The following is an 18,935-nucleotide window of genomic DNA, read 5'->3' as shown; positions in this document are numbered from 1 at the left end:
TCAGGGCAGAATCAGCTCCAGGATGTCCACCAACCTGTGGGAGTCCAATTTTTGGGAATGGCTGTAAAGTGAGCTACAAAATCTGCCAAATTGCTGTGGCTGAAATAAATGATTTCTTGTGACATTCTTTGGGCACGCTCACAGCAGGATAGTAAAACTGTGACCCGGGATGCATAAATGATATAATTAGCATGCAGCAGCAGAGTGATGAACAAACTATGGGGAAACTAGGAGAGGAAGAAAAAAATGCATCCCCTGGTTGCAAACTGAGTAATGTGCTGCTGGTGAGAGGAATGGAATGGAATGGAATCTCTCTCTGGGCCTTTATACCACCTGGTAGGTATGTGGAGGGGGGAAGAAGGGGAGTGGGGCTAGAGCCCTTAAAGGGGGGATTCTCTGGGGTTGTGCTCCCCAGTAGATTGGTGTAGGCATGTGGAGCGTGTTCCAATGCCCACTGACGTCAGTGGAAATATTCCCATTGACTTCAATGGGCTCTTACTCAGTCCCTGGGTGCAGCTGAAAGCTTTACCAAACCAATCCTCCTGCTCCAGAGACTGTCTCCCTGTCCCGCCAACGCCAGCCCGGCTGGGGGAGGAGCAGAAGAAGTTTAGGGCAGGTTTGCATAGGCAGCAGGTCACTGACTGCCGAAAGGGAGGGATGGGGAGTTCCAGCCCCCGCCGCCCCTTCCCCAGAGATGACTGGCTGCAAGGCTGCTCTCCCCTCCCCGCGAAGGAGGGGCCGCGCGAAGCCGCCCCCGGGAGCTCGCACGCGCGCCCCAGCAGCACCTACTTCTTGCAGGGGATGAGCGCCTTTCTCTCCTCCAGGAGCCGGAGGCGCTGGTTGGGGCCGTCGTAGGACACCGCCGCCCTGGTGTTCCTGCCGCTGCTGTGGTCATACGCCACCGTGCGCCCTTCCCACTGCCGCGGCGCCTGGCACGGGGTGGGCGGCTGCCCCCGCCCAGCGCGGCCCTGCGGGGCGGCCGCCCGTGGAGCCCCGCCATGCAGGCACAGGAGGCCGCCCAGCAGCAGCAGCCGCAGCCGGGGTTGCCCCAAGCAAGCGCCGCTTCGCGCCATCCTCGGTGTCGCCGCTGTCAGCGCGAGCCCGGGGTCCCGCTCCGGAGGCGCTGGTGGGATGAAGGGGGGAGGGGAGAGCGCCGGGGGCCGCTGAGGTGCTGGAGCTGCCGCCGCTCGCTCTCTGGCCCCTTCTGCGTAGCTGACTGGGGAGGCGAAGGCGGGTCCGGTGACTGCGGCAGCGGCAGGCGCGGAGCCAGGGCCCAGCAAATTCTGCAGCTGGGAGAGAGACAGGAGCGGGTGCAATGCTGAGCAAGGGCGGCGGCTGTTTGATCTCTCTCCCTCTGCGGCCAGCAGGGACTGCGGAGGCAGAGTGCCACCTGCAGCCCGCCGGGCACCAGTTAGTTAAACAACACACACGATGGGCAAGGACACACACGCCTCCTTCCGCCAGCGCCCTCGTGTTCGCTCCCCGTTCGTCTCACCTCTTCCCTTAGGCGTTTCCTCCCACAGGCATTGCGGGTGGTATAGCCCCGAGACTGCAGCGGGATGAACGTCATTTCATACCAGTGCTATAGGGGGGGAGCCATCATTTGATGCCGGTGTCATAGTTGGGTGGCAGCATATGATACCAGTGCCACAGCTGGGAGCGCTGCACCTGAAGTAATACTCTGACTAGAAATACTGGCTAGTAAGCCTGTATTGATAGCTATTTCATATACCTCTTTATCTTCAGCCCTGAGAGTTTTCTCCTTGAAGGCTTAATTAAGATAAAAGGGAAGCAAACACTGTATATGTTAATTTTATTGCTGAGTTTATAATGATCACATATTTCTTATTCAGCAAAAAAGGGGGGGCAATATGTGCTTTAAAATACGTTCATGCTCGTGCTCCATATATAAACCAGGATAGGAAAGTAGACACTTTTCAGCAAGGAGCAAAATGGCCACTTGTTTGGGAAGTCGATTGTTTGCTTGCTTCCCACTTGGGCCCTATGTTTTCGGTTTGTCTTTGACAAGAGCATCTGTGATGTGGAATTTGATTGTGAGCAGATCTGATCACATTTGCTTGTGTTTTGTGCGTGTCTGTGGTCAAGGGTTCCTATAAGGCAGTGAAAGCACACATTTGAGCGGACAATGTTGCCTGCCCCCCCAAATTCCTACTAGTCTCAAAGCAGAGCTATTGCCTGAAGGACTGAACGTTGCAGACCAATTTTATCATATCGCCGTGTATTCGTGTCGATTTGTTGTGTGTTTGAGGCTCATAGAGGGAGGGGGTTAAAGAAGGATCTGCTAGAGAGACCTCTCTAAAATGTTGCTTTTGGGGAAAAATATTTCACTTTCTCTGGCACCTGCTGTCCAGTGACTAATACGATCATCCCCTTTCCCCCAAACATATCCGTTCTTCCCCCATTTGCCTTGGAGATCCCTTGACCTAGGTTTGCTGTCTCCTGAGCAGTTTCCTAGAAAAGAGGGAGGGAGACTGAGATAGGAAACATGGGTTACTAAAGCACACACAGGGAACTAGAGGCCAGGGCGCCGCTGCTGCTGCTACTACAACCAGGAGAGCACATCAGCTGAAAATGCGCCCTGCAAACTAATCTTAATGAGAGGGGATGGGAAATTGCTACCCTAGGAGGACCACAGTCTGCCCTCAGTTACCTCCCCGCTATGCCAGTGGCTGCAATATGTCATTGCTCTCATCGGAGTTGAACTGAGGGCAGAATTTGGTCCCTATTAATCAAGGACGAAATTCAAATATTTTAAATAGCTGTAAATCCGGAGCAATTCCAGTGAACGCTATGGGGTTACTCCTCAATTACACCGATGTAACCGTATAAATTTAGTCAAATGAAAGTCTCTAGGTTCAGACTAATGAAAGAGACAGAACAACTCGAATGTGAACGGTCTGCACTGTTTTCTAAAACACTGTCCGCTGCTGGTTTGTGACACAAAGTGCTTTTGAAAAAAAAATTAAATAATATCGTATCTTTCCCTCCCACCGATTCCTTTGCTGATCCGATTTATGGGGCGGGGGGTGCGTGAAGATTTTACTAGGGCGAAGTGGGTAGCTAATGGGCTTTCTCATAGCAGCAACAGCAGGTGCAACACGACTGTGAGCTGTGCACTGAGGTTCACTCCAGGCTCGGATCGGCTGCTGTTCCAGCCAAGTTCGTTTCCAGAAAAAGTAATTGACCAGTTTGTATATTTCATGTTTGTTTGTTCTGTGAAGTCTAAGTTTCACATGCGGTATCTACTGCTGGAGCCATTGCAGTTACTGCGTAATCACCTACAGGCGACAGAAATAATAGCAGCATTTTTTAAAAAGCGGCAAAAGTTTCTGTGCTTTGTCACTTTGAAATTGTAGGAAAAGGGCGTAAAGTTCAGTGCTGCTTTAAAAAGTATCGTCCTTGCTCCTATTTAATTTCCCCTCCCTCTCTCTTAATTCTGCTACTGAATTTACAGACCCGAGATAGATGAGGGAAGCGCTTTTTTCTCTCTCTCGTCTTGAAAGAATTTGTTGCACAGATCAACACTGAATGGCTTGTTGAAATTTATCTTGAGACGCAATGAGAAATTTAGTGATGTCGCCCTGGGATTAAACCGAGTGGAGGTGATGTCACCCTGTCTGAAAAGAAAAACACACACACACACAGACACACCAAGTGAATGATGCTGCCAAGAAGAAAGATCAACCCCCACGTCACTTGTGGCACTGGTATAAATATGGCCCTACAATTTCCATGGCTGTCTGTAAGTCTCAGATAGCTTGAACTTTGGAACAAGAGAGAAGCTCTGTGTCTTTTTAGCACGGAGACACAAGGAAATCTAGAAGTTCATCTTTGCCAGTGGATTTTATGTGCCAAGGTGCTAGGGAACGGGGATAGACCAGCATCTCTTTAGCTCTTTCCACTGAAAGCTGAATCAGCGACAAGATCAGCCTGTGAGAGTGAGACGTCGTGAGAGGAAGCAGAGAATCTCCGGAGTGCCAAACGTTAGTCCCGCCGCTAAAGGCTGGGAAAATGCTAGCAACCTTGGCAGCATTCTTCCTGTGGCTCAGGGTCAGCATGGGGGTGCATGGTGCTCCCTGCGAGGCTGTGCGCATCCCCATGTGCAAGACCATGCCCTGGAACATCACCAGGATGCCCAATCACCTGCACCACAGTACTCAGGAGAATGCCATCCTGGCCATCGAGCAGTATCAGGAGCTGGTGGACATCAGCTGTAGCCAGGTGCTCAGCTTCTTCCTGTGCGCCATGTATGCCCCTATCTGCACCTTAGAGTTCCTCCACGACCCCATCAAGCCCTGCAAATCGGTGTGCCAAAGAGCCCGGGATGGATGCGAGCCCATCATGAAGAGGTATAACCACAGCTGGCCCGAAAGCCTGGCTTGCGATGACCTGCCTGTGTACGACCGAGGGGTCTGCATATCTCCTGAAGCCATAGTCACCGATGTCCCTGAAGGTGAGGAGGGACCAGGGGGCGTGTGTGTGTGTGTGGGGGGGGGGAGAGTGGTGGTACACTAAGGCTGGGCTCATGGGGTAGAGAACCTTGATTATAAGATGGCAATTTTGAATTCAGATTTGTGCCCCTCTTCACCAAGTCTTTGGAAAGCAGAAAGCTTTAGTTAAGCGGGTCCCAAAAGCACAGAGCTCCGGAAGCTCCAGCACAGTGTAGGGCAATCTCTCTCTCAAATATAACACAGAGGGACAGGTTTTGGCGAGGACTGCAACTAGTCTCTCGGGTAGTTTAAATATTTGTCTCTTTAAAAAAAAAAGAAAAGAAAAAAGACTTCTCAACAACAAACAAACCAACCCAAACAAGAAGAGATTGAATTTCCTGTGGGAAGGCAGCTTTTCTGAGAACACTGAAAAGCCAATCTGGGCAGAAGGACTCCAATATCCTCTCCAAGTCTCACTGGTTTTGCTAGTCAAAACGAGAGATTATTCAGAGTTAGGCATAAGTGAACACTGAATAGCGATGTTTAAGTACGCCTTTCAAATTTAAATGTCAAATTGGCAGTGCAATACACAAAACTACACACCAGGCTTTTGTCCACGAAGCGAACTAGCAGTCACACAATGATATATTGCAAGATTTTATTCCCTTCGTTAAAACAATTTACAGTGCTGTTTTTAAAAAAAGTATAAAACCTGATGCAGACATATTTTCGAAAATATAGTGAATCAATTTTTTTGGGACAGATTAACTATTTTAAATGTTCCCCAAGATGTGTGTGCTAGTGAAGTGATTCCGAAAATATCAGAGATGATTATTTTCGTTTATCTTGTGTTCATTTATTTTCGGTAGCAGAAACCAAATTCTGTGCAAATCTTACTGTGTATGTTTTTAAATAGATGTGAAGTGGACGGATTTCACTCAAGACGTAATGGTCCAAGAAAAACCTCAAGAGTCTAACTGCAAGAATGTAAACCAAGGTGCGTCTTCGTAAGGGTCCCCCTTTATTTCTCTTGAAAATAATTCCGTAATTGACATTAATTTGTAATTTTTTCTTATGATTTTTTTTGGAAGCTCGATGCAAGTGCCGGAAGATAAAGCCTACCCTAACAACATACCTGACCAAAAACTACAGCTACAGTAAGTCAACCAGTGAAATAATTTCATTTCAACTCTTGGCAAAATTTCCCTAGAATCGCACTATCTTCCAGTTCCCTTCCCCTGGTTCTTTTGATATTATCAAATTATTATAGCTCCTCGACTTGTAATCCATGGCAAACCGCATCGTAGGTTTTAAGATTAAATCAATAAATGAATCATAAAGAAGCACTTTTATCTGGCACTTTGAAGATGTTGCTCCCGAAAAACAACAAGAAACAAATATTTGGAGCTTACGTGGTAATTAAAATCGCTAAAGTGTTGTAGTGTTTTTAGAATACAGACCGGTCTAACAAAACGTAGTGGGACAGATTGTTTAGCAAAAATGGAGAGGGCCATGTGAGCCGTTTCTAAATTTTCCTGACATTGTTTAATGCAACTCAGTCTAGTGGCAAGTAACAAAATAGCTGGAGATCCTATGAATTGCAATTTTTATTTTGCTATTTCAGTTGGAATAATTTGGAATCTGGATTGATCAAGTAAGCACTATTGTGCTGTTCTCACTCGAAATGAGTTCGTGTGAAAACAATGAAATTGGAGAGACGTGAAAAGGTTGAAAAGCAACTTTTTTGTTTTATTTAGTCACAAATTAAGTCATAGAATATTTACTATATTTTGCATATTAGCCATTAGAGTACAATTGCCAGATCCTTAACTTATGTAAATTTTCATAGCTCTATTGAAGTCCATGGAGTTGTGACAACTTACACCAGCTGAGATCTGGCCTATGGGTTTTATTATAATTGTATGGCATTTTGACAATACAAGTGCCCAGCCACAAAAAGGATTTCTGACCAAAGGAACTCAAAATATTTATTTATAATTTAGTTTTTCTTTCAATAACAAGTCCGTATGATTAACAGTGAATGCAAAGTGAGCTATTAATTTAATATGTAATATTATGGTCTACTGCAAGTTTACAGCGACTGTTTCTGGGAGGGATATTATTTTAATTCACTTATTTTAAACTATGGATATCACACAATAGGCAGTTTAAAAACTTATATTTAATATCAAATTAAAATAAAAATGGGTACATGCTTAAGTCTTTGTTAAATAATTGTTTAATTCAAATTCAGTTTGATATTAGCAAAACAGTTGTGACATTAACCTTACAAACTGTAAATACATTTGTTTTAAGTTGTTGCATTTTGATGCACTTATGAAACATTAATATTTTCTAATATCTAATTTCCGAATCTATCGCTCTACAACACACACTACCATTTGGTGGAACACTGAGATTCTGCATTGTGTAATATACACATACATCTATACTCTATGACTGTATATAAATATATATGGTAATGTAAAATGTCTGTATTCTGAACTGAAATAGAATTTTTAAAATAATTTTTGGCCCAATCCTGTTTCCATTGTCTTCAACAGGAGTGTTGCATGAAGAAAGACTGCCAGTACTGGTCCTACAATTAAAAGAGCTGAAAACACTGCATTCAATTGGCCTAGTTTGTATTCAAGATTTTAGCTTTGCAATGCAGGGCCTTATTCTGCCCTCAGTGAAATCAATAGGAGAGTTACCATTTGCAGTGGGATGAGGAGATAATATGGGAGAAAAGTTGAAGTACAAATCCAGTTTTGCTAGAAATTCCCTTTAAATAATATATACAGTTAACCAGTAATTTGTAATGAAAGAGGTTCAAGCACTATTTTTAAATTCATAACTGATGCAGCAAACCCAGAGATGCCAGGGCTGTGAACAGGGATGGCTCTAGGCACCAGCAAACCAAACACCTGCTTGAGGCAGCCCATTTGCAGGGGTGGCAGCCAGCAGGGATCCAGCCTGCAAGCTGAGAACCAACAGGGGGCTCTGGGAGCTGTAGTTCCTTGGTTAGCTCCTTACCTATAGAGCCAGCCTTGGAGCAGGGAAAGAACTACATTTCCCAACATTCCCTTGGCCACTACCAACTGGAAAGGAAGGCGGGGGACCTCATGCGGCAGCATGCTGTGAGTGGAGAGTTGCACTGTTAATGGTAGGGATACCATATTTTAACATTAAAAAAACAGGACGCTCCACAGGGAGGGAAGCCCCACCCTGCCACCATCCACTCTCTCCAACTGCCCCCCACAGAAACCCCAACCCATCCAACCTTTCCCCTCACTCCTTGTCCCCTGATCACCCCCTCCTGGGACCCCTGCCCCTAACTGCCTCCCAGAACCCCATCCCCTATCTAAGCACCGCTGGTCCTTGTCCCCTGATTGCCCCCTCCTGGGGCATGCCACTAACTGCCCCTTGGGACGCCACCCCCTATCTAAGCCTCCCTTCTTCTTGTCCCCAACTGCCCCCTCCTGAGACCCCCCCAACTTCCCCCCTAGGACTCCACCCCATACCTGTTCCCTGACAAACCCCTGGGACTCCCATGCCTATCCAACCTCTGCCTGTCCCCTGACTGCCCCCCTGAACCCCTGACCCATCTAACCCCCCTTCTCCCTGCCCCTGACTGCCCCCCCGAACCTCCGCCCCATCCAACCTCCTCTGCTCCCTGTCCCTTGACTGCCCCCCCGGAATCCCCTACCCCTTCTCCAACCCCCCAGCCCCCTTACCGTGCCACTCAGACCAGCATGTCTGGCTCTGTGCAGCGCCAGACACTCTGCTGCATACATGCTGCCGTGCTCCCCCGTGGAACCACAGCCTCCCCCCCGGCACCTGCCTTCCAGATTTGAACACCTCAAAATTCAGGAGTGCTCAAGCTCAGTTTGGGCAGCTGTTACTTCATTTCTCGCAAATCAAATATGCTGATCCACTGTAACTTGCTGTAGAAAAAGTAGGATAAAATTGAGCAAGAAATGCTTCCCAGTGGTTATTAGGACTGGAATTGCTATTTTCAACAGCCATTGCCTTTTTGTTTGTTTGTTTGTTTAAAAAGAAGACAGCAATATTGCATTGGCAAATTCCCCATAGAAAGAAAGAGTGGAACAAAAGAATAATAAAGGAACCTCAACTTTTCCTCATTTTTGGAGGACAGTCTTATAATTTGCATCTAGATATCCTCTAGTCACACAAGCTGAAAATTGTTCAACTTTACTGCAGTTCTGTAACCATATGGGAACCAAACCTCTCTGTGTTTTGTGCACATCCAAAATTCCTGCTGAATGACCCGCCCTGGGAGTCAGTTACCAGTGACCCAGGGCTGCGGTGAAAGGAGGGTGCAGGTGAGGGGGGAGCCCAGGATTGGGGCGGCAGGGGGGTGGGGGAAGGGCACTGGTGGGGAGGAAAGGGAGAAGCCCAGTGCTGGGGCAGCACGGGGGGAAAGCCCAGGGCTGCGGCAGCAGAAGGATGCAGGGGGGGGGAAGCTCAGGGCTGCGATGAGGGACAGCCAACATTTTTTTTACTTGGGGCGGCAAAAAACCTAGAGCCAGCCCTGGCTGTGAACTGCTAAAACTAGAGGGGTTGGGACTCAGCATTGGCAAGTCTTGGCAGAAATTAAGCACCAAAACGAACTCATTCTTCCACTTGATTGGGAGTACTGTTTAGTTGTAAATATAAAAGAATCACTTATGGTTATCTGGGTTTAGCTATGATATTATAGCTTATTTTGTAAACAGTTCCCAACAACAATCATGTTTTATAGTAAGTCTACATGAAGTCTTCACCTTTTTAATTATAAAGCAAATTTCCAACTAAAAATTCATGTAAAGATTATGGGTCGACATTTTCAAAAGCATCTAAATTACATAGGACCCCAAATCCCATCATGTTTCAGTAACTTTTGAAAATGGGACATAGACTGTTAAGTCACTTAAATGCTTTTGAAAATGTCACCAATATTCCTAAAACACTATGTGGGTACTACAGATTTTGATATAGTTACTGTTAACACAGATAGCACAGATTGTGTTATAGCTACTGTTCTCAGTAGATATTATTCCTCCTTTATCTGAAACCTTGATATAGTTCTAGAATTTGCTAGTTACTAATATTGTTTATTGAAGATGGAATTAAAAATGTTAAAAAAGAAATTGTAGACACAGCTCAGGTACAGGATGTGCCGCTGATCAGGTGTGTCCTTTGAGAGTAATGAGTGACCCTTTTTTAAATCCACATAGGTGTATAGTTTTCTTCAGGATGTTTAGCACTCCAGAGCTCAAAAAGAATCTTAATTTCTCCTTTATATAGTTAAGTAACAAGAGTCAATGGATATTGTATCTGGATCTCTATTCTGTGTAAAATCCACAGTTGAGATACCACTTTTAAAACAGTTTCTCAAAGACTTTTATTTGAAGGAAGACAGTATAAACTATATACATTGTGAAAACCTTAGCCTATTAATTTTTCAGCTTTTCGTTTAAAATCATAGTTTTTTCACAGTGTGTTTGACATAGTTAATTTATACCTGGAAAATGCATTCAGTGTCTAGATTATGTCTAGACATCAGTAATTTAAATGGTTTATTATTTAAAACAGTGTGGATTTCATGGTAAATCTTTGACAAATATTTTTAGCTAATCATAAATAACATGTAGGGACTGAAAAAACTTTTATTCATATGAATAGTTCTTATTAATTTATATTATAATTGTCCTTGCATATATATTTTCCTACTTGCAGTTATTCATGCTAAAGTAAAGGGTGTAGAGAGAGGTAGCTGCAATGAAATAACTACAGTGGTTGACGTGAAAGAGATACTTAAATCTTCAATACCCATTCCTCGGTCTCAAGTGCCTCTTCTTACTAATTCATCCTGCCAGTGTCCACATCTTCTCCCAAATCAAGATGTTCTCATTATGTGTTATGAATGGCATTCAAGGTAAGAAATTACAATGCAGTGCAGAAATTTACTGTAGTCAAGTTTAATAGAAAGCATGCAAGCAATCAAGCAAGAAAGTAAAGGCCATTTTCTCTGTTCAGAAGCAAATGTGAACCTAGTGCCGAGTTTAATTCCCCCGATTAGTATCCCATATACAGTTCAGGGGAATATATATAAATATTCTATTACTTTTACAAGTCCATGGCTTCAGGTAGCAACATTAACATTTCAAAATTCACTTGCACATTTCATAAGCAACCTGAACTCCGACCTACAACCCATACTTACAAACTTTGATGTGTACATGGAAATGAGACTCAGACATGTAGCATGGTAAAATGCAGCCACCACAACTTTATCTGAAGTTATTGCCCCACTGGGCTAATCACCCCAAACTGCCCGTCAGGAACTAGTTAGAGAAAAACAGTGAAAGATCACTATCTGCTTTTTTATTACTGTGGAAAACCAAGCTAATCACCAAATATGTTGTGAATGATTTGGAAAGGTCACTCAGGTTTTTATTTTCATATGCTCTGCTAAAATGGATTTGAAAAAACTGTTATATGTTTCCTGTTGAACTCAGTTGTATGTAACAGAAGGTTTTGAGTTACAGTGGCTTTTTAAAATGTCAGAAGTCACAACTGGTAAAATCCTGTCTCCATTGAAGTTGATGGCAAACACCTATTGATTTCAATGGGACTAGGATTGCACCCAATAACTAGTTTTGAGCCAAAGTGACATCAGCACTGAAGGAAATATCACATTGTGGTTTCATTTATAATGATTTCTCCTTCAGTTTTATGCTACTATTTTTTCTATAATCAATACTAGAGGATGGAAGGAGTGGTCTATAATACTGGCCAGATTCTCCACTGTGTTGCTATCTGTGTAGTCATTTACATCTGTGCAAAGTGGGTATAAAATGCTATCAACTCCGCATGGTACCATTTCATACTCACTTTGCACTGTGTACATGACTACCTGGGGTGCAAGACAGTGCGGACTCAGGCCCTATATTAGGTAGTGCAGATCCCCGATTGGCTGTTAAATGTCATATGGAATCAGGCATATTTATATCAGTGTTTTGCTTTCTTCAGCTGATTAATGCATGCATCTTAATTAATATCTTCAAAGCATGGAAAATTATTGCAGGATTGCAGTGCCTCAACTAGTCAATAGATTTAAGGTCCGATATCTCATGAATCAATGAGGGTCTGAAATGTGTGCTTTATAGCATGGAGGTTTGGGAATCCCAGTCTCCCAGTGAGACAACAACACGTTTCTAGTTTGTGAGATGTCAGACCTTAAAACTGTGACATTATGATTTCTGGATTAAATTATTTTAAGCTTTTGTTAGAGGCTTTCAACATTCTGTAGTTACAATTTTATTTTTCTCATTTTGAGTCCTGTACTATAGCACTCTTGTAATATGGCCAGCCTGCTTTACAGGAAAAAAAATGCAAATACTAGTAGCTGAAAGCCTGTGCTGTTGCGTGGGTGTGGCATTTGGGTCAAGTAGTCCACCATCTATGTAGTCTCCCTCATATAACCAATGAAATTCTTGCATGCAAATTAGTGGCTGGTGATTGATTGAGTTATCTCTGATATCACAATACTGTAGGATTCTTAGCATGGCATAAATACATGCCTTACTATGGCTGTACACTGCATGGGTGTAATTCATAAAGTCAACATGGCTGAGAGCTTAAAAACTGAATGGTAACAGACAGCAAATCCCAGTGATGATTGAACCTGGAGATCAGGGCTTAAATTCAGTTGGAGCTATCTGGAGCAGAATGCTGGTAAATGTTTTCAACCCCCCTGGGGTGTTTATTGCATGTTGAGCTGGGGTGGGGAGGCTCCTGGAAATACTTTATAAGAATTTAAGCCCTACTGGAGATGTTCCAAAAAAGAGCTGTCAGCTGTGCTTGTAGCTGTTTCCATTACCTCACACTGACTCAACAGACATTCTAGGCTTCAGCGTGACATGCAGTTATGCAAGACAAACAAAATGTAAGATTGGACAGTGTGTTTATAAAATGATTATACCTGCATGACTCATTTGTGGTTAGGTACATGGGAGTATTAACATTGTCCTACTAGATCAAGCCAGTGGGCCATCTAAACTACTATTCTGTGTCTGATAGTGGCCTCTGCCAGCTGCTTCAGAGGATTACATTTCTCATGAATAATAGAATTGTCATAAATAAGTGCCAATCAAATCTTTATACCACAGTGTATAATCATATGTACTCTTTCTCCTGGTGACATTTCCCAGCTGGAGTTACAGCAGAAGCCCCGCTATGTCACTGTGTGATAGGGCCACTGAAGCCACTTAAGTTCAGATCTGACTGCCTTTCCTCTAGCCCAACCCACCATGGCCATCGGCTGCACCATGGCTGGTATTGGACCAGTATAGAGACCCTCTCTGTCTGGCAGTGGGGGTATGGAGGCATTCAGTTTCTGCCCAGCAAATGTCCCAGTGAGAAACTAAGATGATTGGGCCTTGTGATGTCCTTCACCATACTGATATAGTTAGAGAGAGAGTTTAATTAAATGGCGTGTCATGGAACATGCTACCCAACCCATTGTTCTTCTTTATACCTGGTGAAGCAGGGGTATCTTTCACCTACAGCACTATTGCAGGTAAGGACACAGATCCTGAAGTGTTTCATAGGCACCAGCACAAAGCCTATGTTTTATGGGTAGCAAACATATCAGGGAAGTGTTGATATTTTTAAAACAATGTTTTCATAAGAATTTAAAAATGAATATATGGAAACATTTCTGTTGGTCTTAGGTTTTGTAAAAGTTTATTTGTAGAAAACTTAAATTTGGGGTCATTTTGACCTGACTGGTTCCCTTTGGGAAACATTTCTTGTCTAGGGTAAATCAACTGGAATGATAACTAAGCATATAAAATCAGGGATCATATCTTTTAGTTACCTGGCATATAGGAAACTAGCTATAGCTCACATTTTAATCTTTTAAAAATTTTAGGTTGATGCTTCTTGATGGATGTTTAGTTGAAAAATGGAAGGATCAGTTAGATAAAAGATATAAGGTAAGTTTAACCAATGAAAGTAATTCTTACATTCCTAATAAAAAGTCAACCATCAAAATCTATTTGATCACCTAAATAAATGACCTGAATTTCAGAGATATTGAGCAGTGGCAGCTGCTACTGTCTTCAGTGAAGGTGTTTAGCAGGACTTCTATTTAGATGAACAAATGTAGATTTAAGTATGTAAATTTGAATATTTTGGCCTTAAATTTTGGAGAGGGTCTCTAATGATGAGACATTTATATGTTTCTAATTTTCTTAGATGAAAACAATTTTTATAACAAATATCTATAAACATTTAATAAAAATCTAAAATATTTTGAATATATATATGTTCTATGTTAGTGTTCTTTTCTTAAACACTGCCTTGTTACAACAATGAACTTGTGAATTATTTTCATACAGTTGCTAGTGCATTAACCTATAAATGATAACCTGTGATTGTTAAGCATACAGTGCTCATTACAAAGTGAATATGAGAGTAAGGCCAAATCCTGTTGCATTAAATAAAACTAATGTAAACAGGCGTTGATCCATTTAGAAACATTGCAGGACTGAGGTATCGAATCCTACGCACTAAGGTCCCTACCCAAAGTCTACTGAACTTACTGGGAGTTGCCCCATTATTTCAATGGGCTGCAGACTGGACCTTAATTGGCCTGGATGCCTGTGCAGCTACAATACACCTCCTTCAGCATGGGGAGGAAGAGTAGACATAGCACACTTCTCCCTGACTTTACAAGGTCACTGACCACCAGCCCCCCGCCCCCCCCCCATCTTCCTGTAAGTCCCAGTGCAGAGATCCACCATGGATAGGGTGTTCATAGATTCAAAGATTCTAGGAGTGGAAGGGACCTCCAGAGGTCATTGAGTCCAGTCCTCTGCCCTCATGGCAGGACCAAATACTGTCCACTATGTTATGGAGTTCTGATTCAGCTGTGCTCAGCATGGAGCCTGAGCCCATTAGGAATTGGAGGCAGATTTGCCTCTTAGTTCTGAAAAAAGTTTGCAAAGAATTAAATAATGGGCTGAGATCATACATATTTTTTTGCTTTTAATTACTGGCTGGCTGGAGAATGCCAGGGAAGAGAGAAAGAAGGCTCATTTTTAACTAAAGAAGCTTTTAAGTTATGAATCAACTCTTTGCTGCAGCTGTGTGTCTGCTACATTTTATTCTTCTTGTTCTCCAGTCCTTTGACTATAAACTACCTATGAAATGGGGAAACACACTTTAAAAAAGAGTTTTAAAGAAAAAGAAATGGGAAAAAAAAGTAAAACTAGATTATAATAGCAATAAGGCAGCACAGGCTGTGATTTATGGATTTATTAACATATGACTGGGGCATCTGAAAACACTTAGCCTTTAACCTCATGCCTCCTCTCTGGCCCATGGTATGATTTAATGGCCTTCAGATAGCACCTTAGTCATGTCTGAATACATAATTAGACATCTCAAAACCTGCTTAAACAATAATTTATAGACCACTAAATGTTTCATGGATATCTTACAAGTTGTGATGCTTATTCACTGTATTTTGTTCAGAGATTAGTATGGTTTTGTCCAGAATACAGGAAATAATCACCATTTAAACTTGTTGCTTTTAAATATAACCCCAAATACCAACTGATATTTTTGATGTTGTTTAATGGGCTGTATGCGGTTGTTGTTGAATAACACAAGACTCTCTGTCACTCTGCAACAATTCACATATATTTTGTCACCCTAGGCAAAACTGCACACACATTGTCCTTCACAGGTGTCACATTGTACCCCTAAAAATTCAGTGGCTTAGGTGGTCATCTAGCTGGTTTATTCCTAACATCAGCCCTGTTATTTCTAGTCTAGTGAAAAAATAATCCATAAATTAAATACAGCTTTCTTATATGGTGCTATGTTTACATATATCATATGTGTGTGTGTGTGTGTGTATATATATATATATATTCTTTTAAAAGATAGGCTGCCCTCCACTTAGCCGGAACAATAGGCCAAGTAGGCATGTTCTGTAAGTCATTTAGTAGTGGTCCTGCAAAGGTGTGCGCACATACAGACCCTTATGCCCACTGACTTCACTGAAGTCCCAACAAGTTGTTAGGTTTTGCATTTGTAGATCCCTTTGCAGGGTAAGGGCCATAGTATGCCGCTATCTATTGCACCAGTTTCATTGACAATATCACTGAATCAATGGGAATTTTGACTGCACAAAGAATACAGGACCAGGCTGTTATTGTAGACATTGGTGACATATTGACAGTAAGTTGAGTAAAATATTAAACTACTGAGAGCTGCACTAGAGTTCACAGTTTATGTTAGCTTTTATTAATTAACTCAGAGTGTGGTAACATCTTTTTCTAAGTGTTTTGTTTTGACATTATTTCCCTAGAGGTGGGAACAGAGACTGCAAGAAAAGGTGCGAACAGCCCACGAAAAAAATCAAAACGTTGGACGCACTGGTCGGAGTGGTGCACCAAAACTGAACACTAAGAACACCAGCCCAGTGCTGGGGACCCCCAAAAAGACCACTAAAATAAGAAATGACCAAAAACAAGCAACCCCCAAAAAAGTATGAGTTCTGAATTTCCCTAAGGAAAGACTTTCTTGCATGATGAGGGTCACAAGCTGGCTTGAGTGGCATGTGTATTACTCCAGAATTCATCAACTGCGGTATTCTGCATAGACATTTTTTGTAGCACTTTACTTTTAAATGTTTGCTTTTTATTTCAGACCACTGCAAATCATAGATTGTAGGTTTGCACTGATGTGTGGTAGGCATATGAAAGCTGATTGATGGTGCTTATCATATTCAGAGCAGTCAAACGCATAGTTTACCAATAAGCATCGGGATATACATTATCCAATTTTTTTATGTGTGTGCCATAAATATGCTTACATTATTAGTGTTTGAACTGTGTGTGTTTGTGTAGCAAAAACACATCAAAAGGAAACATTTAATTTTTTATTGTACTTCAGGCTGGCTTCTGTTGTTATAACTTTAAATATATTTAAACATTTAGATGAAAAAAATCAATGTTTCTAAAAGGAACAAATTAAAGTGAAACAAAACTATAGAGTGCATAACAGTAACATTTACAGGTTTGCCATTTGCTGAAATATGGCTTTGTTATGAAAAGTGATTTAAAACAACTGGAGGGAAAACATATTCTTCTGTTACTGTAAACATGCCCTTCAGTTACTCTGTAGTGCAGATGTTACACTAGTCCCTCTCTTGAATATTTTATCTCAGGAGTAAAGTGGGCTATTAGCCATTTTACCACTCGAGACCTGATTTTAAATTTTGCTTAGATCACACAAGGAAATGAGATTGCTACTCCCTGTTCATAAACTCCTCAACTTCCACACAGTTTGGCACAACTGGAAGGCACTGTTCAACAAGTTCAACAAGTTGTATTGAACAAGGAGCAGGACAACGCTGATGCAGCTACTCATGTGGTTAAGGATAAGCATGTGCTTAAATGCTTTGCTGGGTCAGGGCTTAAAATTGCAAAGGTGAGAACTTAAATTTGAGGTACATTGGCACAACTCTGGGGTTCAGTTTACACTGCTCCAACTGCACTCTGCCTGGCTCAAGCCATTGCTACGAAGGCACTCTGCTTTTTGCTAACACCTATTTAATGCAGTTGCATAATGAACATTTGGCTGTTAAAAGTTTCAGTGCCCCTGAGCTTTAATTAAGGTGTTAGAGTTCACAACAAATGTCTCAAAGAACCCCCAAGAATCTTCCAGCAAAACCAAAAAATACTAGACTTAACACCCCTGATATTTTCTATTTTTTAAAGGGGCAAAATACCATTCTTAAAAACAAGCAAGCAGACAAGCTTTCCTGCCCTCTTTACTCAACTTAAATAAGAAGGAAGGGGAAAAAAGACACAAACCCAAGTTTAAAAAAAATCCTTTACACGTCTCCCAATTTATCGTGTCAACGCATTAGTATGCTGATCTAAGTTATTGTAGGAGTCCTAATGAAGGTTGCATGCATTTTATCTGAGGGCATAATTTGTCACCCTGACTTGGTAACAAAATGTTCTAGTACAAGCAACAAAAGATGCACAAATAAATCCAAATAGCACCCTGCAAAAATATTACTTTCCTTAGCCATGCTCGTACCTGTGCAGCACAATCACCTCGCTCGCTGGCGTGCAAGCTAATGAACTTTTCATGTGTGCAATTTCTAGCTGCGAGACCCGAGTGGCAATAGATGTGTGCTCTGTGTACTTACACAACTAGAAGAACACAGTGACAAAAAGATCCAGCCAAAATGTCCAAATGTGGGCCTCCTAAGCTAGGCAACTCCAGCCATTGTCTTGGTGCAGATGCAAGAATTCAACCTTGCAGAATTGGGTCCTAGATCTATGTTTAGGCACCCAAGTGACCTAATTTTTAGAAGTGCTGAGCACCCATAGTTCCCATTGATTACAGCGGAATTGGGGATGATCAGCTTCTCTGAAATTCAGGCCACATAGTTAGGTGCCTAAATAAAATATATGGATGAAATCCTCTTTCCATTGAAGTAAATCGTAAAACTCCCATTGGCTTCAGTGGAGCCAGAATTTCACTTGAGGTGCCTAAATTAGACACCCAAGTTTGAAAATATTGACCTAAACAAGCATAAGCAAAAAATTCAATATTTTTAAAAAGCTTCTAAAATAGTATGCATTGTGGAAGTTCTAATGCTTTGTTTTCATATCAATCTCAAATTAACCCCTAAAAGAAAGCTGGTGAATACATGTAAGTGTAATTATTAAAAAAGGATCAATATTCTTAACATTGCATTGTTAAACCAGCAAATACTGTAGCTGTGATGCTTCATTTTAACAAGCTTTGCTGTGAGCATACAATATTGTGATCATAAGTGTTTGTTGTCTAAAACACTGCTATTTAGAAATTATAGCAGAATTACATATTATTTTACGTCTGTTAAAATCAAACTTTTATCCATAGCTTTTTTGATATTAAAGAAAAAGTGTAAAAATTGTTTGCTACATAGAATTTTCACCATTCCTTCATATTATAAGATCATTCAGCATTCCACTGTACGGGAATAAATGTTAATGCACCAATACTAGTGATTTATATGTTTGCTTTTACATGTTCCCTAACGTATGCTATATGCACATTTTATGCTGACTGCATTTTCCCTTTCCTAGTCCTTACAATTGGAAATACCTATGGTTAAAAACGCTTGGGAATGAAGGGCAGTACTGCAGATAGCATGGGGCTATACTGTATAAGGAGCAACTCCATCTACACAAGGGAGATGGACTGGACGAGCTAATGTTCTATTTTCCATCTCTAATTTTTATGATACCATTATATTATAATAATAATACTATATACATATGTAGTACTAATATAAGTCTTTACCTTTACAAACTACCTTACAAATATTAGCTAATAAATCCACACAATGCCCCTGTGAGGCTTCTCAGTGAATATTTTAACATTTGACATTTTAACATT

The 18,935-nt window shown here is 41.9% G+C and overlaps 2 protein-coding genes across 3 annotated transcripts in view; one reads left to right on the top strand and one right to left on the bottom strand.

The window, feature by feature from the left end:
- EPDR1 (ependymin related 1) overlaps positions 1-1,620 on the bottom strand; it is a 47,200-nt gene extending 45,580 nt beyond the window's left edge. Inside the window, exon 1 of the mRNA XM_050937816.1 lies at positions 790-1,620. Within this exon, the coding sequence (XP_050793773.1) occupies positions 790-1,073 (284 nt within the window). The 5' untranslated portion in view covers positions 1,074-1,620. The remainder of the gene's footprint in view (positions 1-789) is intronic.
- A 1,195-nt stretch (positions 1,621-2,815) lies between these two features.
- Positions 2,816-18,520, top strand: SFRP4 (secreted frizzled related protein 4). Of its 2 annotated transcripts, XM_050937784.1 has the most exons (7): positions 2,816-3,197; positions 3,476-4,474; positions 5,368-5,448; positions 5,543-5,608; positions 10,194-10,392; positions 13,393-13,456; positions 15,841-18,520. In XM_050937784.1, exons 2-7 carry the CDS (start codon positions 4,033-4,035, stop codon positions 16,024-16,026), a joined length of 1,038 nt encoding a protein of 345 aa, XP_050793741.1. In that variant the 5' UTR covers positions 2,816-3,197; positions 3,476-4,032; the 3' UTR covers positions 16,027-18,520. The 2 variants fall into 2 exon arrangements, with proteins under 2 accessions (XP_050793741.1, XP_050793740.1); XM_050937783.1 differs by having other exon boundaries at positions 2,816-4,474.
- The last annotated feature ends 415 nt before the right edge of the window (positions 18,521-18,935 follow it).

The sequence above is a fragment of the Gopherus flavomarginatus genome, chromosome 2 (assembly GCF_025201925.1).
Source record: "Gopherus flavomarginatus isolate rGopFla2 chromosome 2, rGopFla2.mat.asm, whole genome shotgun sequence".
Classification (NCBI taxonomy): domain Eukaryota; kingdom Metazoa; phylum Chordata; order Testudines; family Testudinidae; genus Gopherus; species Gopherus flavomarginatus.
The sequence above is the reverse complement of the archived record's forward strand: the minus strand, read 5'-3'. Positions and strand labels throughout refer to the sequence as shown.